Below are 22,836 nucleotides of genomic sequence, written 5' to 3' on the forward strand. Positions count from 1 at the left end.
GTGAAATATCCTCCCACAATTGGTTTCTCGCACACGTTTACCACTTTGTATATAATTTGTGGGTAGAAGTATTTTTTGCACTTGATGAGCACATTGTTTTTCAATCCTTGCGTCAATGTCGCTTTTCGGGCCCTGTCCGAAAAGCGACATCACTCAAACGTAAGAAGGTGTGAAATCACACTTTCTTTGTTCCTGAGGCTTGACAACAACAGCGTTATTTCTTTTTCAATCCTTGCGTCAGTAGTTGAAAAAAGACACGCACGCAGTTTTCTTTCTCTTCTTTTCATGAATAGGTAATTTCCAGGATCAGTTTTTTTGCCTGCCCTCTTTCAAAGTGTAAAATGCAATAGTTAATAACACTCTCATTTTAAAGACACCCTTTAGCATTGCAAAGTGTAAGGCTAAAAGCTAATTCTTTGTGATTTAGTGGTTTTCCTAATTTGTAGGTAGAAGTATTTTTTTGAACTTGATGCGCACATCGTTTTTTCACATTGTCGTCTGTCGCTTTGCGCGCGTTTATTTTACATTCCTTGCGTCTGTGGCGGAAAAAAGAACGCACGCAGTTTTCTTTCCTTTCTTTTCTTAAAGAGGTAATTTCCAGGACGACCAGTTTTTTTTTGCCTGCTCTCTGTTTATTCTAAAACGGCTTCGCGTGGGCAAAACAAAAACAACTTTAAAACAAAACAAGTTTAACGCGAATGGAAAAAAATGATCGCTCTCAGCTTTCCGAGAACGCTTACTCGCAATAACATGACTGGAATAAATCACTTTTACTGATAAAATACCTCGCAAACTTTTATATTTATTTATTTACTGTGTACTGGAGTGGAGCATTACACGTTAGGACTCTATCGCAAGCGACAAGCTTACACCATAATTACAACTCGAATCGCGTAGTGTGAATCAACCTTCGTGAATCATGTCGCGTCCTTCCGACAGGCGCGTCATGTCGAGGTACTGACATTACCAACTCACCCCCTGCTAATCTGTCTTTGTTTTCCCTAGTAGGCTCCCGTGGGGAACCAAAATGTCATCATTAAAAATTTGCAGACTAGAGCGAAGTTAACCCGAGTCTAAGTTCGCGTCACCGAACAGAAAAATCCCAAAAGACAGACAACAAAAGCTTCAGTCTTGAAAAATCCTAACCAATGTAAAAGGTCCGCATAACTTTCGTCTTATGTCAAGGGCTCGCTGATGAGACTCAAGAGCTGATTGGTAATAACCTAAAGAATTTTGTGTCACCGCCAAAGAATAGTAACTTTTAGCTGTGTCTGAGTGTTCCTCGCCGAATAACTTTCGTCTTATGTCCAGGGCTCGCTGATGAGACTCAAGAGCTGATTGGTAATCACCTAGAGAATGTCGTGTGACCGCTACAGAAAAGTAACTTTTAGATGTGTCTGAGTGTTCCTCGCCGAATAACTTTCGTCTGATGTCAAGGGCTCGCTGATGAGACTCAAGAGCTGATTGATAATCACCTAAAGAATTTTGTGTCACCGCCAGAGAATAGTAACTTTTAGCTGTGTCCGAGTGTTCCTCGCCGAATAACTTTCGTCTTATGTCAAGGGCTCGCTGATAACACTCAAGGGCTGATTGGTAATCACCTAAAAAATGTTGTGTCACCGCCACAGAATAGTAACTTTCAGCTGTGTCTGAGTGTTTCTTGCGGAATAACTTTCGTCTTATATCAAGGGCTCGCTGATGAGACTCAAGAGCTGATTGGTAATCACCTAAAGAACTTCGTGTGACCGCTACAGAAAAGTAACTTTTAGCTGTGTCTGAGTGTTCCTCGCCGAATAACTTTCGTCTTATGTCAAGGGCTCGCTGATGGGACTCAAGAGCTGATTGGTAATCACCTAGAGAATGTCGTGTGACCGCTACAGAAAAGTAACTTTTAGATGTGTCTGAGTGTTCCTCGCCGAATAACTTTCGTCTGATGTCAAGGGCTCGCTGATGAGACTCAAGAGCTGATTGATAATCACCTAAAGAATTTTGTGTCACCGCCAAAGAATAGTAACTTTTAGCTGTGTCTGAGTGTTCCTCGCCGAATAACTTTCGTCTTATGTCAAGGGCTCGCTGATGAGACTCAAGAGCTGATTGGTAATCACCTAGAGAATGTCGTGTGACCGCTACAGAAAAGTAACTTTTAGATGTGTCTGAGTGTTCCTCGCCGAATAACTTTCGTCTGATGTCAAGGGCTCGCTGATGAGACTTAAGAGCTGATTGATAATCACCTAAAGAATTTTGTGTCACCGCCAGAGAATAGTAACTTTCAGCTGTGTCTGAGTGTTTGTTGCGGAATAACTTTCGTCTTATATCAAGGGCTCGCTGATGAGACTCAAGAGCTGATTGGTAATCACCTAGAGAATGTCGTGTGACCGCTACAGAAAAGTAACTTTTAGATGTGTCTGAGTGTTCCTCGCCGAATAACTTTCGTCTGATGTCAAGGGCTCGCTGATGAGACTCAAGAGCTGATTGATAATCACCTAAAGAATTTTGTGTCAACGCCAAAGAATAGTAACTTTTAGCTGTGTCTGAGTGTTCCTCGCCGAATAACTTTCGTCTTATGTCAAGGGCTTGCTGATAAGACTCAAGAGCTGATTGGTAATCACCTAACAAATGTTGTGTCACCGCCACAGAATAATAACTTTCAGCTGTGTCTGAGTGTTCCTCGCCGAATAACTTTCGTCTTATGTCAAGGGCTCGCTGATGAGACTCAAGAGCTGATTGGTAATCACCTAAAGAACTTTGTGTCACCGCCAAAGAATAGTAACTTTTAGCTGTGTCTGAGTGTTCCTCGCCGAATAACTTTCGTCTTATGTCCAGGGCTCGCTGATGAGACTCAAGAGCTGATTGGTAATCACCTAGAGAATGTCGTGTGACCGCTACAGAAAAGTAACTTTTAGATGTGTCTGAGTGTTCCTCGCCGAATAACTTTCGTCTTATGTCAAGGGCTCGCTGATGAGACTCAAGAGCTGATTGGTAATCACCTAAAGAATTTTGTGTCACCGCCAAAGAATTGTAACTTTCAGCTGTGTCTGAGTGTTCCTCGCCGAATAACTTTCGTCTTATGTCAAGGGCTCGCTGATGAGACTCAAGAGCTGATTGGTAATCACCTAGAGAATGTCGTGTGACCGCTACAGAAAAGTAACTTTTAGATGTGTCTGAGTGTTCCTCGCCGAATAACTTTCGTCTTATGTCAAGGGCTCGCTGATGAGACTCAAGAGCTGATTGGTAATTACCTAAAGAATTTTGTGTCACCGCCAAAGAATAGTAACTTTTAGCTGTGTCTGAGTGTTCCTCGCCGAATAACTTTTGTCTTATGTCAAGGGCTCGCTGATGAGACTCAAGAGCTGATTGGTAATCACCTAGAGAATGTCGTGTGACCGCTACAGAAAAGTAACTTTTAGATGTGTCTGAGTGTTCCTCGCCGAATAACTTTCGTCTGATGTCAAGGCCTCTCTGATGAGACTCAAGAGCTGATTGATAATCACCTAAAGAATTTTGTGTCACCGCCAGAGAATAGTAACTTTCAGCTGTGTCTGAGTGTTCCTCGCCGAATAACTTTCGTCTTATGTCAAGGGCTCGCTGATAACACTCAAGGGCTGATTGGTAATCACCTAAAAAATGTCGTGTGACCGCTACAGAAAAGTAACTTTTAGCTGTGTCTGAGTGTTCCTCGCCGAATAACTTTCGTCTGATGTCAAGGGCTCGCTGATGAGACTCAAGAGCTGATCGGTAATTACTCAAAGAGTTTTGTATGAGTCCGATTAACGAGTAACTGCCAGCCATTTTGGGGTGTTCCTTTCTAAACAGAGTTTGCGTAATGTTAAGTGCCCGTTTTGCAGAGTGAAGGGCTGAGACAAAATCGCCGGATTTCAACTGAGTGACGGCAGTTGAATATTCATCTTCCAAAAGGCTTAGTGAACAGGGAACCTCCTCCTGTTTCCTGTTTTGGTCAGCAGTGTCTGTATCCAGTGGGAAAGTAACGTTAGTTCGTTCAAGGGATCTCAGATTCTCATCTGTTTAAATAATAAATAAATAATGATTAATAATGGCTTACTACGTTTGTTGCCTCGGTGATATTCTTTTTTTTTTTAACGTTTAACAGGTTATATCTGTAGTGGATGTAATGAGTCAAGCCAGCCTATTATTCCATCTTTACGAATAATTTCATGAATAGTAAATAAGCTAAACTGAAACCCAAAGTTATACCTAATAAAATAAGCAGACTTTTGAAAGAAACTCTAACTTATTCAAACGATCAGTCTGTTAAAAAATAGAATCCCTTCCCTCATCTCAGGAAAGCCTAAATAGCTAAATGAAAGAAACAGCGATCAAATATTTAGCAAGTCTTTATGGAAAAAAAAATGATGCTAATGCACTTTTATGACGTTTGATTTTGGTAAATGCACAGACTGTGTGCCGGGTAATTTTTATCAGAAAAGGTTACAAAATTGTTTAGTGATCCTCAGGGCCTTTTTTGTAATGAAGTACCGAGAATATTCTGACAGAAATTTTGGAATTCTGATGTGCCTTAGCTTAAAAAAAAAGCTACAGGGATAAGCAGCATTTTACAAATATAAATCCGTAACTTCAAGCAATATCTGGACATGGAAACAGTTTCATAATCACAAACATAAAGCTTTTGTCTTCGAAACTGAACATACATTTACCTGGCATATCCTTCGTTAGTGTTTGTTTCAAATCCTTGATCATTTGTTCTAGAATCTTGACGATTTCGTCTTTAGTTGGCAAAACCTCCATTTTGTGTTTCAAGGCTTCCACATCTGAGCTGATGCTCTCCAGATGTTGATGCTGTCGTTGCAGGAAACTGACATAAGCTCGATATTCCTCTTTGATACATTCTTCTAGTCTACGAACTTCATTTGTGGGAAATTCTGACTCTGATAAACCACCAATGACATCAATAGGGTCCGCCTTGACACCAAGAGCTTTAAATGCGTCCTTAGCGTGCTGCACGTACTGGTCAAAGGTGGCTTTATCAATTTCAGAGGTGTGCGAGTGACAAAGCAAATTTCTTAGAAGTCGAAGCTGATCAATCGCAAGTGCTAACTTTTCAGCATTGTTTCCACACGGGCTCGTCACCGACGCATGGAGCACTTCAGGAGCCAGTTTTCGAGGTTTCACAAACAGCTCACCAAGTGTTTTGTGATGACCTCTACTGTCGGGCAAAGCAAAGGACTTGGCGTAGATGGTGGCCTGGAACAGGGCGGTACAATCCCATTCTTCATAGGAGACATTTGTGGGAACTTTGGTTTTGCCAGGGCCACCCTCTGAAGCGAGAAACAAATTTCTAACCGCAGTAGAGTCATCCCACAGTTGATGACCGGGAAGATGTGTCAAGCTATTGTCCCACATGAACTTGAACGTCTGACGTAAGACTTTTGGGAACTCATTCAGTACAATGGAGGCGAATTTGAAATAGTTTAACTGCTCGTCCCGATATGGTTGTAGCGCCATCTTGTTTTAGCGGCAGTCTTTCAGGCAGTGAACCATGCTTTACATATCTTGTTTATCTGAAGAATGATATGGATCGGCAATTACATAATCACAGATAATACATGAACAGGCCACGGTACTATTCTTACAAATTTATAAACTAATAATTAAAGTTAAGCAATAAAAAGGCATTTTTAATTGAAATGGTATTTTCAGCAGAATTCTTTGATCATTACATATATAAATGTACTCGACTTAAAACGCTATCACGGCAGTGGAGTCATCCCACAGTTGATCGGGAAGTTGTGTCAAGCTGTCGTCCCACATAGACTTGTACGAGTGATGTAAGTCTTTTGGGAACTCATTCAATACGATGGAGGCAACTTTGAAATGAGTCTGACTGTTCATATTGACATGGTTGCAATTCAATTGTCCTTCTACCCAGATTTCAATCTGCCGCAATATATACAAAATTAGAAATTAGAATTCAAATAAATCCTAACTAACCTTTTGGGAAACATTTTTTGATATCACTCTATTGACCATATAAGTTCTTAAAGTACAATTCAAGTTCAACATGAATAAAACAAATTTGGGTAAAGTAAGTCTTCGTCTACTCAGTAAGTAAACGAAGAAGAGGAGGAAATTTTCAACGAGAGGCTATAAATCATTTATCATCCGATACGCCAACTTGTTATTTCAGTGTGGGCGAATTTCATGGATATTTGCGAGGAGTGCGTGACAGAAGTATGCAAAGCGGAACGGAATTGGCACGTTGTCGTGTTGCTGTTTCTATTTTCTTCAGTGAATGATGAAATTTCATTGTCGTCTGATCGCTTTCCTTCGTTCGATCTATCCAGTAAAATTAAATCAATATTCGCCAGCCATTCCGACTCTTCGTCGTCAGAAAAATAATTTAAATTGTCCGCCATTTTTTTTTGGAACTTACGGTAAATCCAACTCGTCGCTTGCGTGATGGGAAAAAACCTGTCTAACCAGTTCTCTAGAGTACAAATACCGCGTGATATTTGTACTTGTCTTGGGCGTTATTTGCGCTCTACGGAGTGTAGTTGGATAAGAAATACATCTTATTAGACGTTTTGTTGTGTAGTATCGCTGAGTATTTTTACGAGTTGTGCCGTAGTTTGAGGAACCCGTAGGGCGAGTCAAAATACAAATAACGAGTAAAAATACTCAGCAATACTTCACAACAAAACGTCTGATAAGTTATTTAGTATCCAACAGGCAAAACTGTTATTTAAGTGCGGGCGAATTTCGCGGATATTTATTTATGAGGAGTGCGTGACAGAAGTATGCGAAGCGGAACGGCGTTGTCGTGTTGCTGTTTCTATTTTCTTCAAAAAGTAAGGAAATTTCCTGGTTGTCTAAACTCGTTGGTAGAAGCCCCTAGTGGCTCTGCAGAGATCGATAGGCTTTTAATCACAAGAGTCTTATTGGAGTGCTCAGTTGTTCTCTTTGGCACCCCATGGTTTGAATAAAAGAAAGGAATTTCATTCGAAAAATAGAATTTGCTATAATTAATTTTCCATCTTATATTAGGCGCTACTAATTGATCGTTCAAAGGCCCTTTTCTTGGATTTTGTCGGCCCTTTAGGTGTGGATTGGACTCAGAGGCCCTGCCAAGGGATCTTATTGTGATTAGTATCATTTAAGGGCCCCTCCAGGGATTTTGTTGCTAATTTGCCCTTTCGGGCTCCAAAGGCCTTGTTTTTGGATTTTGTTACGGTTTACAGTTGTAGTTAAAAGTGGGTCTTCCCTTTTTTAATGCTTGCCGCATTGCTTCTTTGCAATTGGTTACGCCACTCATATTAACATATTTAGTATTCTTATCTCTTAGTTTCTAGGGTTTGTTTCTTGTATTTTGTCCATTGCTTTCTTTGTAATTAGGTTCTTTGTTATCTTTTTTAGCACCAGTTCATTAGTCGTTATCTGTAATTACGTAATCATTAGCACTTCAATCCTATTTAATGCTCCTCTTTTATTTTAAAAGTTGTAAATAACTGAAGGTCTCTGACCGAAACGTTTTTTATTAAAATCTTGTATATTTTTCACGTCAGAAGTTGTCCATCCTCGCAATTTTTTTAACTTCCTAGATATATATATATATAATTATACTTCAACATCTAGGCTACTTGAACTTTTACTGCAACTCTGAGTTTCATGCCTCTTGCGAAGCAATCGTCAGGCAACTGCCAGAAATAACGGTTACAATCCACCCACGTTTAAAAGACAGAACAATGTGTACATGCGCGCGTAATATACTACACGCGGTATCATGACGTTACGTTCTTTAACAGGAATTTCCTGACATGTCTGCAACATGATGTCAGCTCATTTCTCTTGTTTAAGCTCGCCATTTGCGGTTTACAAATGATAAAAAATTTCTTCCACAAACACAAATTGCATCTCTTAGCTACATTGAAATAAGAACTAGCTTGTTACACCTTGCGCCACTTAATATTAAACGTAGTGTTCTTGTCCTTAAGACTCCATATATATTTACTAAGTTCAGTAGCATGCCTGTAACCTTCGTTTCGGAATGAACACAAGTGGTTCCTGTAACGCATTTTAAACGCGGTGTCACAGAGACCAATGTATGTTTCCTTTGCGGTTTCTGTGGTGACTTCTGCCTGGTAAATTACGCTTTCCATGTTACAGCTTCCATCCATGGGGCATATGTCAGGTTTCCTACAGTTGCAGCTTTTCCTTGCTCAGTGCGTGCGAGTTCCGCACGCACTAATGGGGACGTGGGTTCAAATCCCGCTGAGGGCAAATTTTCTTTTCAAACATTTATTCTACTTAAGTATGATTATTTGGGGTGTACACGGTCAGGATTTCCCTCGTATACAGAATATATATATATATATATATATATATACAGAATATATATATATATATATATGTATATATAAAAACATAGGGCCATGGACAGACAAACGCCGACAAACGCCTTTATAATTGGAGAAGAAACATTTAATCGGATTCACGGTACTAAATGCACAAACACAGATTAACTTTTGAACTAAAATTTGCTTAAAAGTTGCGCAAAATTTGTGTTACTAAGTATTTTGGCCCGGTTAAGGGTATATTTTTAAAATCGATTAACTTGGTAGATTATGAAATGCCCAGTGCGGCTTTCCAAAATCAAACCGCTACAAGTTTTGCGATTATAAATCATGGTTTGAGTATTTAGAAGATAGCTTAGACAAACATGTTTCTCCAAACGAAGAGGTCAAACCAGCGTAATGATTTAGCATCTAAACAGAGCTGGGATTTTGTTAATAACAATATTTGAATCATCTGAAAAACCAAATTAAAGGACAGGTAGCCGAAGTAACTCTGCGTGGATCTAGTCAGTTATGCCTAAGCATATCTCACTTTCAGAAAGGGACAAAAACCGTTCGAAAAACGACTATAATGACAGACCTTCTTCAGGCCAAAACTACATGAAAGGTTTTAAAAGTTACGAACAGAACAAGAGACACCCAGTTACATTTTGCAGTGTGTAAGTATCTTCTTCTATGTTCCTCCTCTGACAAAACTAACTCATCTAGTGGCAAACAACAACTACTACTTCGAAGAAACATCCCAAGATACGTTTCACTGATTGTCAGGACACAAATTCCTCACCTATTAAAAAAAAAAAACACCTTCGGAGTTATAAACAGTGGGCTGGGGGAAAACATTAAACAAACTCTACGGAAACAAACTAAGATGAAACTAGATGACGCAAACATACCGCTACTACCAAGAAATTATAAGATAAACTCTTGCATCTGCGTACCCAAAGGTAACGTTCGGAGCTTTGACAGCTCCTTTAAACTTACAGTCGATAAAGTGGTGAGGGTCAAGACAAGTTCTTCTAACCACGAGACACAAGAATGGTTATCAATCACACAGTCTGCTCTTTCTGTTGGACAGAGTCTGCCAAAATAAATTCTGAAAGTCTCGCAAGCCCTTTTGTCTACGATTTTTGTTTGACGACCATAAAGGAAAAAAGCTTGTTTTGAACTTTATTCTTTAAAAAATTTGCTTTCCGAACCCAAGATAATCTTAAGCTGTTTTAAAGTTGGTAAATAAGCTCGCAGTGCTAAGAGTATGGCGTTGAAACCAAATTTAGACTCTTTCGATCGCAACTGGGTTGTAATACGAATTGACAGTGTTGACGTTGTCTGCTCCAAATGATCACCGAGTCGAATTGATTCCTTAGATTGTTCACTAAACTCCTTTCAATACCTCTGAAATTACTTAAAGACTAATGCTATCCGTTACCTTGGTTTTCCTCAGCAACTAAGACCAGGAGACTGCTATAAAAGACGTCAAATTGTATTCCTCGAGGACAAAAGCGAAACACAATATCTTTCCGGGGTCAAGTTGGGTAGTGACATACAGTCGCACGGGGAATGGAGGAGGGACTGCTACAGACGGGTTGAGCTCTTGATAAAGGTGGCACAAAGTAGAGATATTGTAAAAAAAAGGATGAAAACGTCGTTTTGTGTAATAATTGACCATTTAATGTACAAAAACTAGCCTCGTTTTGCAGAGAGAAGCTTACCACGAGGTACAACACGAAGTAAAAAATCATAATTTAAGTCCACCTGAAACTCTAGGGAAATAGGCGGGGAAAAGATATGGGGTTTTTGTTTCACTCTGATGTTGTGCCAATCCTTTAGACTGTAAGGCTCTCAGAGTCAATGTAATTCACTGAAAATGGTTGGAAAATGGTAGAAAATTGTTCGTGGTTGGTATGACGCGCGGTTTTGTCTTAGCCGAGAGACTCATCAATTACCTTCGGAATTTTCAAGCGAATTCATTAGGCATCACGCTCGAAGTTTCGTTTGCAAATTTCACCACTTACATCCGCTGTGACAATACATTCTGTAGGTTTACGGTGGAGAAGATGGCTCTGAACTTCCCACCTTAAGCGCTGTTTAGATTGCCTTTTTTACCTCTAATTTCACTTTGTTTTCCCCGCCTTTTCGCACCATCTCTGTTGCTATACTGATCATGCTCCATTACACAATTGAATTTAACTGTCCAAGACCAAGTAGCATTAAAAGTCAGGAAGAAATAAGATTAAAAAAAAAACGAAAAAATTAAAGGCAAAACCACGCTAATTGCTCCGCTGTTTTTATTGGTCTTACAGAATTAACGATAACATCTGGCCTATTTTTCAACAAACTTAAATAAGAACAGAATGACTCACTCATATGACAAATTACATACAATGAACATTCAACATTTGATCGGCACCCTACAAAATTCGATAAGAAAGGTGAGTGGCGAAACAAGCTCTGCAAGAAAAGTGTGCTCTCGCTGTGCGACGTACAATTTATCGAAATAAATTATCGAATTTTCGCCAGGTCCTGTCGTTGTTGTTCCTTTAAGTGATTTCTGTTGCCAACTCACCGTCGCGAAAAAAAAAAATTATTTTTTAAGTTTTGTTCCATATGGAACTCCTTATTCGAAACTGAATGAGTCGAAAGTTGTCAAAAAGACGGGTAAACTCCAACTTTGTTCAAAAATGGAAAATCACGTCGTCTTAAACGAAATTTCAAACAAACCATGGCACATATGCAATTTGAAACATAAAGAAACACAGTTGTCGACCACCGAATAACCATTGGGTTAAAAGGATTCCTATGTAATTCCTAAATTAACCTCTCTTTCATAACTAACATAAAGGCATTAAAAACAGTTACCTTGCTTTTCCTCAAGAAAGAACAATAGACTTGAGGTAAAAGTCGCCAAATCGTTTTCCTCTCGAAGGCGATGGCGAAACGAAATATCATCCCGAGGTCAAGTTGGGTAGTGGCGTACTTATCGAGGTAAGTCCCTGACTGAAATTGTGTGACATTTTATTTACATAAAGGAGTCTTTGTGTTCTGAATCATTTTGCAAAACCGAAGATGATATGTCATTTGAACTATCCTATTTACTCATATCCACCCGTAAAGGTCGCTAGATTCGCCAAATTTCCATTTCGTTTCGATCAGTTTGCACAAGAATTCTTTCAAAGCCAGTTCCTGTAATTACAGCTCCTTCAGCAGCATTCACTATTCTTAGCTCAGTCAACTGATTGAAAATCATTCCGTCACCATGATACACTTCATTGAACATCCCTAAAAAGGGCTTTTCAGCATCAATATTAAAAAGAAAGTTAAATATATAAATGAATAAATTAATTACATCACTAACTGATGATGTTCACCTTGAAGAGGCGCAAGATCTTCTATCTCGAGTAAAGAAATCTTGCCAAGACACTGATCAGATTGTACTAAATGCACGAAACACAGAATAACTTTTGAATTAAAATTTGCTTGAAAGTTGCGCAAAATTGGTGTTACTAGGTATTTTTCCCCCCGGTTAAGGGTATATCTGTTCAATCAATTAACTTTGTAGATTGAGAAATGCCCAGTGTGGCTTTCCAAATTTAAACTGCTACCTGTTTTGCGATTACAACTGAACACGGTTTGAAAATTCATATGATATGTAGTAGACAAACATGTTTCTCCAGACGAAGAGGTCACACCAGCGTTATGATTTAGCGTCCCAAAGGAGCTAGGATTTTGTCAATAATAATATTTGAATCAACTGAAAAACAAAAGAACAGGACAGGTAGCCGAAATAACTACGCGTGGATCTAGTAATGAATTAGCGTATTTCACCTTTTTAAAAGAATGGAACGAAAACCGTTTCTGCAACATTACCGCGAGTTTCAGACTTTGGTCACCGTATGATCATGGGACAGACATTATTAAGGCCAAAACTACATAAAAGGCTTCTAAAGTCACTAACAAGAGACACCCAGTTACATTTTGCAGTGTGAGTATCTTCTTCTGTGTTCTTCTGACAAAACTAACTCATCCAAAGGAAAACAACAACTACTACTTCGAGAAAACATCCCGAGATACGTTTTGCTGATTTTCAGAAGGACACAATTCATTCACTATTCAACCAAACACCTTCGGAGTTATAAACTGTGGGATGGGGGAAAACATTAAACAAACTCTAGGGAAACTTTGACGGCTCCTTTTGACTGACAGTCGACAAAGGGATTAGAGTCAAGACAAGTTCTTCTAACCACGAGACATAGGAATGGTTGTTAATCACACAGCCTCTGCTCTTTCTGTTCGACAGAGTCTGCCAAAATAAATTCTGAAAGTCTCGCACTTAGGCTCTCTTGTCTACGAATTTTGTTTGGCGACCATAATGTAAAAAAGCTTGTTTTCAACTTTATTCTTTAAAAAATTCGCTTTCACCGAACCCAAGATAATCTTAAGCTGTTTTAAAGTTGGTAAATGAGCTCGCAGTGGTAAGAGTATGGCGTTAAAACCAAACTTAGACTCGTTCGATCGCAACTGGGTTGTAATACGAATTGACAGTGTTGTCTGCTCCGAATGATCACCGAGTCGAATTGGTTCCTTAGGTTTTTCACTAAACTCCTTTCAATACCTCTGAAATTACTTAAAGACTAATGCTATCCGTTACCTTGGTTTTCCTCAGGAACTAAGACCAGAAGACTGCGATAAAAGACGTCAAATTGTATTCCTCGAGGACGAAAGCGAAACGTAATATCTTCCCATGGCTAGAAATCTCGGACATGGGAAGATTGGAGCGTGACTTGACCTGCCAATCACAGAAGTTAACGTATATGAAGTTAACGTATATGTTTCATATGTTTGTTGTTGTTTCACAGAAGTTAAATCCGTGCACGCCATTGGCTGGGAAGCAACACGCAATTCTTTGTTTTCAACCACGTGACAAAAATTTGCTGTACGCGGCCGCCATGTTGGGGGATAACTAAGCTTTCAAAATGGCTCCTTCCGAACGCGTGCACGATGTAAACCTTCAGTATTCGGATTACTTTGCGGGTGTAGAGGGTCCTACGAAGTCAAGGTACCACGAAAAAATAACTGTTTCAGGCTTCGACCAATATGCGTTGAGAAAAATTGATTTCTCCGAAAACATCGAGCTCCTTCTGAACGTTCGATATCCAGATATATTTGTGAACTACTTACAAAAACCTAAATGAAGTTGTTGTGTTCGCCAGAGTTAGTCACGGTAGTGCATTTTTTTCTGATGATCTCGGAGAGAAGCAAACAGAGCAAAATAAAAGACTCATTTTTTATCGACCTCGGCTAACAACTCTTGTTTTCAGGTACAATGAATATATGAAGTTCATATATTTTAAACTGCGGTTGTAGATACGTATGATGCACGATCCTCGCAGTAGATAGCGAGGATCGTAGAGCGCTGCACTAGTATCGCAGAGGTCAGTGGTTCGAATCCCGTACAGGCCTGATTTTTTTCAGTTTTGATTTTCGCTATTGCATAAATAGCGCTATCTACTGCGAGGATCGTGCATCAGACGTAACTCTTGTTTTACTAGGTAATTTGGTTACTTCAACTAAGTTGAAATTGTAAATTGGCCACCATTAAGTGTTAAAAAGCAGACGTTTCGAGCGTTAGCCCTTTGTCAGAGCGATCTAGTCGATCTTGACTCGACAGTTCAGAAGACATATCACTCATAGTACTCACATTAGCGAGTGATATGGCATATTTCAAGGATTTAAATTTTGGATTTAGAATTAAGACTTTTTGTGTACTCTCACTTGGTGAATCGCTCAAAGAGAGCCCAGGACATCCCACTTTGAACATGGTTTCTGGCAGAAAAATATGGAACTGTAATTGCTTCCCATTGCTATTGCATAGCAGGGTTGTGTGAAGGGTTGTCTCATGTTGGGGCAGAGCTTTTTGCTGTGGAGGCTGGTGTTAGAATTAGAGATTCTACCACATGCACACAGGAAAAGAACAAATGGCTTCTCTCTAGTCATATGAAAGAAATCCCCATTATCTATAATTGAGATAGATTTTACCTCTGCCTGAAGGAAGCATGAATTGATGGTGGAGAAACACTGGTTAGTCATATGGCTACTAGATCTAACCCTGGCATCTGAACAACCAGGACACCTGCCCCAACCCCAGAAGAGCAGAAAACTATTTTTAGAAGTATTTCTGGCTGTACAGTAAGTCCAGCAGTCTTGTCCCTTGTCGCACCTTTAAATGAGCAGTATACTTGTAAAAGAAATTGGTAATGTACCCAAGCCCTTGCCCAATAGCATTTTTTTCAGAGAAGAGTGTTTGCAGTTAGATTACCAGTACATAGAGTTGTTGCAGCAATGTCACCAAATATTGCTTGAGATTACACATGATGAGTGTGGAGCAATAGAAGCTTCAACTAGAAAGCAGTCACAATATAAAGTTTGGTACCAAATGGCCGGCAGGCACGTCGTATTACTGCTTCCAATCTAAAAACTGCTTGCAAAACAAATACAGCTAAGCCTGCTGAGAGTCTTGTTAAGTCCATATGCTACCCTGATGCCCATAAGTCTTCAACTGCACCCACGAGGTGGAGTTGTGAAAATGAGGGTAGGGCTCACAAAGCTTACCAGTCTGACAATTTCTGACCATGAGTCTTTGACAATTTCTGACAGTGGTCTCAATATTGATCTAAGGTGACCATACTTGGGAGCTTCTGATGAGATTATTAACTGCAAATGCTGTGGGATGGGTGTGTGTGAATAAAATGTCCATATACACACAAGGATTCCACGATCACTGAGGCTGCTGGCCAAACCAACTTTTGTTTAAAGAAAGATGAGTTTGGTAAAGTTCATCTTGACAAAAGTGATGCCTACTACCAAGTTCAGGCCCAGATCTTTATCTGTGAGGTTGAATATTGTGATTTTGTGGTGTGAACAACAATAGATCTCTTTGTGCAGAAATTCTTCCTGACCAAGAGTTTTGGGAAAATGCACGCTCTGTTTCCTCTGATTTCTTATGCAAGTGCATTTTTCCTGAAATTGTAGGGAAGTAATATACATGCCCAGGGTGTGAAGCTCTAGTCATTCCATCTTCATCAACATCATCTGGTGATGAAGAAGAGGAAGGGCTGTGGTGCTAACAAGATTTTGAGGGCAGCACATTAATTGGCTGTGACAATGATTTGTGCAAGATAATATGGTATCATATGTCATGTTTGAAGTTGAAAGAAGAGCCTTTAAGAAACTAGATCTGTCCAACTTTTTATAGAAAAAATTAACTGAGCAATCATGATTGAAATGTCAAGGTTATTCAATTGTACCACAACCACCAAAATATTACTTCGAAGGTGCTCCTTTCTTTGTCAAAATGCTAACTGAACTTTATGGTTGTTTGTCGTATAGGTATCTATTAACGACTAGCATCTGTGACACAAACTAAACAAATGTTGCTTGTCAGTGGTGTACCTTAAAGCTGTGTTTTTTTCAACTGGAGAATTACTGAAGTTCTTTAATGACAGATTGTGGCTAGCCCTAACTACAGCCTTTACATGAAAAATTGTACATGAAGTACCTGGAATCAAACTGGATGTAAGTTCACCTCGATCAAATGGTACAATGCATGGACTCTGATAAATTGGTGAGTGCATAGCACACTATGGCAGCTTTGTCAATAGGAGCCAGAGACTCACCTGGTTTTGCCTTTACCAACGAAACAATACCGGCTTCTGCAAAGTATGTGCGTAGTTATACCCCAGCTTGTGTTGTTATTATTACTATTAAGAAAACACAGCATCAATCCCACAAGTATCAGTAATTAGATGAATCTCAAACTAAACTATATGCGTATTTGCCAAGTTTGGAAAATTTTTATTACAAAAGATACACAGCCTTGAAAGCTTAAACAATAATCATTTTTCAATTGCTTGCTTGTTCATACCTGTAACACAACCAAATTCAAAACAACCAAACACAACACAGAGTTGTGGCATGATAAGAGGGGAAATTAAAACAGTACCGTAAAACGATCATACCGGCTTCTGCAAAGCACGTGGGCGGTGTAGTATCCAACAAAAAAATTTACCGTTCACACAAAATAAAGGTATTACAATCCAAACTACAGCAGAAGTCTTAAAATAGTCTACATTGGCATACCTAATTGCAAGTATTGACAGCTATTTAGAATGCATAACATTGACAAGTATTTGAGTAACACCTTCAACTTACACTTCAGACAGCTATGTCACAGGGATTGTAACTAACAATTATTCCATGAGCGTGCGTTGGATATGAAATGATAGATAGCCAACGATATGCGCCTCGTTGGCTATAATCATTTCATATCCAACAAGCGCAAGTGGAATAATTGTTTTATTAAAAACGTTAAATTAAATTATTAAATTTTATTAAATTTTATTAAATTTTTAGCTCCCTTTTAATTTTAAGCTGACACGTACGCTTACCATATTTGTAGATTATGGTAAATTGGGTGATATACCATGATGCCTAAGCCAATAAAAAGTCTTGAATTGCATTATCCAATGATCTAGTTTTTAATAATCCGTGGTTATCCCCCAACATGGCTGACCCCGGTTTTTTAATTTATGCCAACGTCACGTGCAAACAAAGAATTAAGCGTGACTTCTGAACAACATGGCGTCAACTCCGTCAAGTCGGACGCGTGGGAAGAGATCCATCGGCTTTTTCGCGGATTTAAATAGCGTTACTGTTGCTAATATTTGTAGAGAATTGAAGGCAAGGAGACGTATGGTGGATGGCGGGCGTTTTTTCGAGGTGGAAAGGGTAATTTCAAGCCGCCAAGGACAGCAAGTAAGTTTGTGATTCAGGTAAGCGAAACTCGTAAGGAAATCCCCGGAATGCAAGCCAAAAAAATTATCAATTTCGTTTTAAAGGGGATTATGCTATTAGTAAATTGATTCTCAATAATTACATTTTTTCTAAGACTTCTGCAAACATTAAGTTGGTTCAGAGAAATGGTCTGAAAAGGTAACTTTCGCTAATTATCAGTTTAGATATTCTCCTACAAAGAATGTTTTAATTCTTAGGTAGTGTGTCAGGAGAATTTGAATAAATCCTACGCTTCAATTGTGTTAAGCCGCAAACTACGCGTAATTTTGCGAGTATTTAATAGGAAACTGAAATATTTTTATTTTTTACTCTTAAAGGGAGAGAATATCTGGTGAAATGGAAAAATTTTAGTTCATTTGAGGCTTCATGGGAGCCTCAAGAGCATTTGAACCAGCTTTGTCTGAAGCAAGCATTTTTGCAGTGTTTACCGTTCGTCGTGTTCCAGAATATGGCCTTGGAATTGGTTCTTGCTTATACTTTAATGCATAATGGGTCATTTCGATTCTGTTAATTTGTATTTATTTTAATCATGAATAGATACTACAAGCATCCCAAGCCAGACAGGACTGTCATATTAAATGAAGTTTCCAGGCTTAGGGTGGCCATTGCTGCTTCTTTGAAAGCATCTAAACAAAGGAAGCAAGTGACTATGGAGTTCAGAGAAGATGTATTTCAACATTTGTTTGGAAAGAAGGGAGTGATAAATGGACGGTGGAAACTTTTAGCACAAGAAGAATTTTCTCCATCATTTTTTCCTGCTAAGTTGCATTGTTTACTTGACCTTCATGGGCAGGGAACAAAAGTTTTGTTCCCAGTGAAGATAAGACATTTTATTTCATGGTCAACCAAAAACTATCATATAAGGGAAGGTATGATCACTGAATCAACAAGGGCTTTTCAAGAAAAGATAACGGTGGACTTTATTAAAGTTGCTGCCTAAAGTAATGTGCAGTATAAATTTAGGAGCAAATACATTCAGAAACTTGAAATTGTACATTCGAAAAAATAAATCATTTTCAAGACTTGAAATGTTATTCTCAGGCAATGTAACCTACAGCAGTGATACTATATTGCTTTTCTTAATATTAACTTCAGTATACAAAAGATCTGATCAGTTATTCCTTATCTATTTTTGATTCTTTTAAACTTTTTAGTAGTAGCACCAGCTTTCCTTTTTGTGCTTGCATGCTCTCTCTTATTGCTGGTTGAATTCCTGCCAGAATTTTGTGAATTGACAGTTGAGGTCATCCCATTACAGTAATTGCTGTTGAGAGAGGTGCTTTCAGTTGCTTGCACATTTTGGGAACTGACACACTGTCTCTTTTTATTAAACATCAATTCTTTTTTTCCAGTACTCCAGAAATCCTCATTTTGTTTGCTGTATTTTCTTTTTCTCCTCTCTCTGTGGCTCAACTGTGCAAGGCGGTGCTCTGCTCTGATGACATCTGCTGGGCTATCCCAGTTTCTTGATTTGTGAAGGACAACTGCTCTTGCCACATTTTTCGACGCCTGTGTAAAGGGAAACCAGTTAAGTTAGTTTATTGGTATTATTTCACTGGCCATACATGTAGTTTGTTCTAAATTAAAATAGCCAGTGACACTGACAGTACCTTGGCCACTGAAGTGTTTTACACTACCAAATCTGTCGATGACATCTTGCAAGTGATATGCAGCAGCATGCATATAAGGCGTCACATTCCTGTTTGCATATCCTTTACGGGAATTTGCAAGCAACAGAAAAAGTTTGATCCATTCTCTTATCTGCAGAATAAGGTTATACTTTTCTTTGGAATGAAGCATTTAGCAAAAATCTGTTTGGAAACATTAGTCAAACATAATAATTGTATCATATTGGACCTACCCTACCTTTGTTCCACATTTTTCTCATTGCTCTGGTAACAATGATGATACTGTGTGGAAATAAATGTCTGTAAAGTCCTTTGAGGAAAGTGGATAAAATTTTAGAACTTGGATGTGCTGAGGATTAATTGTTTTACAAACATTAAAAATGTCCAATACTACATGTATATTAAGATCATAAACCAACAATAACTGGGGAATATTAGGCCGCGAGGTGCATTTAGACCAATCGCACACAAGCAGAAATATTTGATGGATTATATGTAGGGCTCAGAAAAATACCTTCCATATTTTAATAACTGTCTGGGCAGTATTACGGTGGATGGAATCCTTTGAGCACTCCAATTTTGCAGGAAGATTTTTGAGTAATTTTTTTCTTTCATCCCCCATCAGAGACGTCCAATCCATTTTACCCATCCTCTTTCCATCACCATCTTCCTTCTCCCACACAGAAAATGTAACACCACAACTGTTTATCACTTGTGTGAGATGTCTCAAGTGACAGCCTTTAGGCTCTCCTCTCTTCTTTAAAAAATCTTCTTGATCATCCCACTCCATGGCATCCTCAATCAGATTGCATACCAGAACGTCAGTGATTTTAAGGAGGAGATGAAGCTCATCAAGGACAATGCGATGGAGAGGTATGTTTAATAGAGGCTGGTTAATGCAGCAGAACTCAGTTAAAGTAGCATGCTTTTTTACATCTGCCAAAGTGAATGCCATGGGGGGTTTGCTGTAAAAGTCTCCTGGCTTGGACATGTCCCATCTGAAATAGAAATGGCAGGTTTCCTGCTTTCATAGCATCAACAGAGCAGCATTTTATAATTAGAGTAAAATTCTGTTTTGTATTGACCATGCATAGCTTTATGATTACTAGGTTTTGACAATTAATTCAAAAGTTGAGTACTGTGGCTTTGAGCTAAATTCTACAGGTATGTATTTTACTACACTTTACCTTTGATCTTTGTGGATCTTACACCACAAGCAAGCATAGATGGAGTTTGCAGCTGACCTGCCACTAGCTAATAAAAGAAACTGAAGAAATAAAACAAATTATTAAGAATGAAATAGTGATCTTCTTCCACCGAAAGCTTCCTATCTAACCTTATAATCCCCACCAAGATAAATTTCAACAGGTACTTCTTGTCCTTGGTTTATTGCCACTGTACCATCAGCTATCACTTTATTTATTTCATCTCAAGAATCTTTGAAATTTGCCTTGATGGATGCATAGCACTCTGACCCACTCATTATGGCAATAGTGTGGGTACCTAAACGATGTAATATGAATAATTAGTATAATAGCATTTGTGATAGAATAGAAACATAATGGAAGAGAAGTGTGGTGTGGGTTTCAAACAGAAAAGAAAAAAACAGTGGTTAAGCGTTCCCTTTAATTGCTTGGTTGAACCAAAAGGGTGTGGACCTAAAACAAAGTTTCTTACCTCTAGCATTTAACAGATTGTCATTATCATCAAGGAGGCTGTAACTGAGTATGACAAAGTTGGTCAGTCTTGTCATTCACGCTCCATCGCCACTGATTTTTACTTTGACTGGCTTGTCAGTAGACAGTTCACCCTTCTCTGCCTGTCAGTGAAGGGAATGTTTGAAATTGTGTATTATTTTACACTTGTTTCAAGAAAGAAACAGAAATAAACATCATTTTAAATCAAATGATATATACTTACAAGAGAATTCAGCTTGCTCATAAGAGATTCTTTGAAAGAAATTTGAGCACCTGGCTCTGGTCCACTGGTTGGTTTTACCGTGCAGCTGCTATTAAGGTTGTCTCTGCATTGCTTAATAAGGTATGACCTTGGCATCCCATTTATCAACATGCTCAATTCATGCACAAAAGGATCACCCACGGCAAACTTATCCATAAGGAACAGTACTGCTTCCACTTTCTCTTTATCACTGTGGACAAACTGTCATATTGCTTCCATTTGCATTGTGTTGTGACCTGATCGCCCAGTGGTGGTGTCCTGTTTAATGAAGAGACTGGTGGCACAGCAACTGGGGTTTGTGGTGTTGTTGGTGGGGCAGCACCAGAGGTTCCTGTTGGGGTGGAGTGGGTAGAGCCAGGGACTTGTGGTGGAGTAGGTGTCATAAAACCAGAGGCCTGAGATGGAGTAAATGTGGTAGAACCACGGACTTGTGGTGGTGCTGATGGAGTAGAACCAGGAAGCTGTGTAGGGGTAGGGCTAGGAGTTTGTAATGGGGTGGGAGGAGCACATGATGTACTACTGGAGGGTGACATCTTTAATGGGTATTGATTTCCCTCTTTGTCTTTAAAGCCCAAAGCATCAAGTTCCAAACCATACCGTTTACTGAACCATAAGGCTTTTCATGCTCTGCTTGAAACAGCTTCTAACCTACGACGTACCTGTCGTTTAGAAAGTGTTGCCATCTCCTTAGTGAACAACTGTCTCTCACTGACATCATTACTTTGCTGTTTCTCTAATTTTCTTACATATTTTTTTAATTCTTCATTTTCTTTTTCTAGATTAGAATTTTTTTTCTTATCCTGGCTGTTGAGGATTTCCTCTGTTGCCTCTGTTAGTTCCTCAAAAAGCTTTTCCTTTTCGTCTTCAAGATTTTCATACTTTTTTCTCCATTCATCGACTTCACCATAACACTCCTGTAACCTTTCCATTAAAACTGTTTTTTTTGCTTCAAGTCTCTTTAGTTCTTCTTCCATCTCCCCGGAATTCATTACATCACTGGCCAAAATGCTGAGGTTTGTCCAGCCGTTTAAAATTTTATTTCTCTGCTCTTTTGAGCCGGATCTGTTTTTTTTCCCTTAAGCTCCCAGTTAGACGAATGGTCGTAACTCGCAAGCGTGCTTTCATTCGTTTGGAATCTCTTTTAATTCTCAGAACAGTTCCAGGTACAATGTCGTTAAGCAAGTCGATGTGGCTTTTCTCGGAGTCCTTTAAACTTGCCCACTGCAACAGTATAGTGTTTCGGATAGCCATCCTGTACACAACTTGATCACCAGCAATTGCTTGTTTTACAACATAGTCCAGATGTTTGTAGTTAAGGTGTTGTGAAGAAACTGTTCCATTTATAAGCACATTCACCCCCTCTTTTGATAAATTTTTGTCAGGCATTTCACTGTATAATAATACAGGTGATGCTGAAATCTTGTTAACCGGAAAATAATTAATATCTTGGGATCCGGAAATCGGGCTCTCCTGATGCTGAAATTTGCATATTCAAAATAATTCGTTGTGTTGCTGGGTGACCTTTAAGTTTCGCGCCGCGTTTTCGCGCCATCAGGAGAGTCCGGCTTCAGATCCCCCAGGTTTTAAATTTCCGGGCATTAAGATAAAAAGAGACTGGAAGAAAGAAAGCCGGGTTACCTGAAAGAAAGCCAGGTTACCCGGGGAGATTGAAAACAACATGGTTGATCAAAGAAATAGCAAAGAAGTGTGCTACTTTTATGGTGGATTTCGCCGCACGGTTCCGTAGGAATATCATCATTCCTCGACCAGAAAATATCACAATTACAGAGAAACAAGACCTAAAAGCGCAATGGATATGAAGACCGGAGAAATATGATTTACTGTGTCTTGAAGTGTGGCTTCGACGCTTTTAAAATCGCAGTGAACAAAGTTGTTACACTCCAAAGATTTCCGGCGAAAGGTCATCTGCGGAAAGCTGGTGATGTTGTTCTTGCACTGCCGCCATACTGTCACCACATAGCATCATCTGTACTGTTAATCTTGAAAGAACGCAACGATTACGACGTGGAAGCCGACAATGTTCTAAGAATATTTTGGGTCTCGGGTCGTACTAA

At 39.1% G+C, this 22,836-nt stretch overlaps 2 protein-coding genes and 2 long non-coding RNA genes across 10 annotated transcripts; 2 read left to right on the forward strand and 2 right to left on the reverse strand.

Moving 5' to 3' along the window:
• Nucleotides 1–782: 782 nt before the first annotated feature.
• LOC148728202 (uncharacterized) lies at nucleotides 783–13,111 on the reverse strand. 5 transcript variants are annotated; one of them, XM_088724473.1, is made up of 4 exons: nucleotides 12,973–13,111; nucleotides 11,184–11,613; nucleotides 4,674–5,537; nucleotides 783–4,019 (listed from the first exon to the last, which is right to left on the reverse strand). In XM_088724473.1, exons 3-4 carry the CDS (start codon nucleotides 5,479–5,481, stop codon nucleotides 1,126–1,128), a joined length of 3,702 nt encoding a protein of 1,233 aa, XP_088580599.1. In that variant the 5' UTR covers nucleotides 5,482–5,537; nucleotides 11,184–11,613; nucleotides 12,973–13,111; the 3' UTR covers nucleotides 783–1,125. The 5 variants fall into 5 exon arrangements, 3 of the variants coding, with proteins under 3 accessions (XP_088580599.1, XP_088580602.1, XP_088580601.1); XM_088724476.1 differs by having other exon boundaries at nucleotides 11,184–11,603; nucleotides 12,973–13,062; XM_088724475.1 differs by lacking the exon at nucleotides 11,184–11,613 and having other exon boundaries at nucleotides 12,973–13,110.
• Nucleotides 12,216–13,616, forward strand: LOC148728203 (uncharacterized). 2 transcript variants are annotated; one of them, XR_015988479.1, is made up of 2 exons: nucleotides 12,216–12,306; nucleotides 12,988–13,616. It is a non-coding gene; the product is annotated as an uncharacterized LOC148728203 (long non-coding RNA). The 2 variants fall into 2 exon arrangements; XR_015988480.1 differs by lacking the exon at nucleotides 12,216–12,306 and adding an exon at nucleotides 12,663–12,796.
• A 2,723-nt stretch (nucleotides 13,617–16,339) lies between these two features.
• Nucleotides 16,340–18,780, forward strand: LOC148728204 (uncharacterized). 2 transcript variants are annotated; one of them, XR_015988478.1, is made up of 2 exons: nucleotides 16,340–17,135; nucleotides 17,712–18,780. It is a non-coding gene; the product is annotated as an uncharacterized LOC148728204 (long non-coding RNA). The 2 variants fall into 2 exon arrangements; XR_015988477.1 differs by lacking the exon at nucleotides 17,712–18,780 and adding an exon at nucleotides 17,492–17,705 and having other exon boundaries at nucleotides 16,348–17,135.
• A 772-nt stretch (nucleotides 18,781–19,552) lies between these two features.
• On the reverse strand, nucleotides 19,553–22,750 carry LOC148728205 (uncharacterized). The gene is made up of 3 exons (XM_088724483.1): nucleotides 20,139–22,750; nucleotides 19,990–20,069; nucleotides 19,553–19,800 (listed from the first exon to the last, which is right to left on the reverse strand). Exon 1 carries the CDS (start codon nucleotides 21,748–21,750, stop codon nucleotides 21,382–21,384), a length of 369 nt encoding a protein of 122 aa, XP_088580609.1. The 5' UTR covers nucleotides 21,751–22,750; the 3' UTR covers nucleotides 19,553–19,800; nucleotides 19,990–20,069; nucleotides 20,139–21,381.
• Nucleotides 22,751–22,836: the final 86 nt, after the last annotated feature.

Source organism: Stylophora pistillata, chromosome 6 (assembly GCF_964205215.1).
Source record: "Stylophora pistillata chromosome 6, jaStyPist1.2, whole genome shotgun sequence".
In the NCBI taxonomy this organism is placed as follows: Eukaryota; Metazoa; Cnidaria; class Anthozoa; order Scleractinia; family Pocilloporidae; genus Stylophora; species Stylophora pistillata.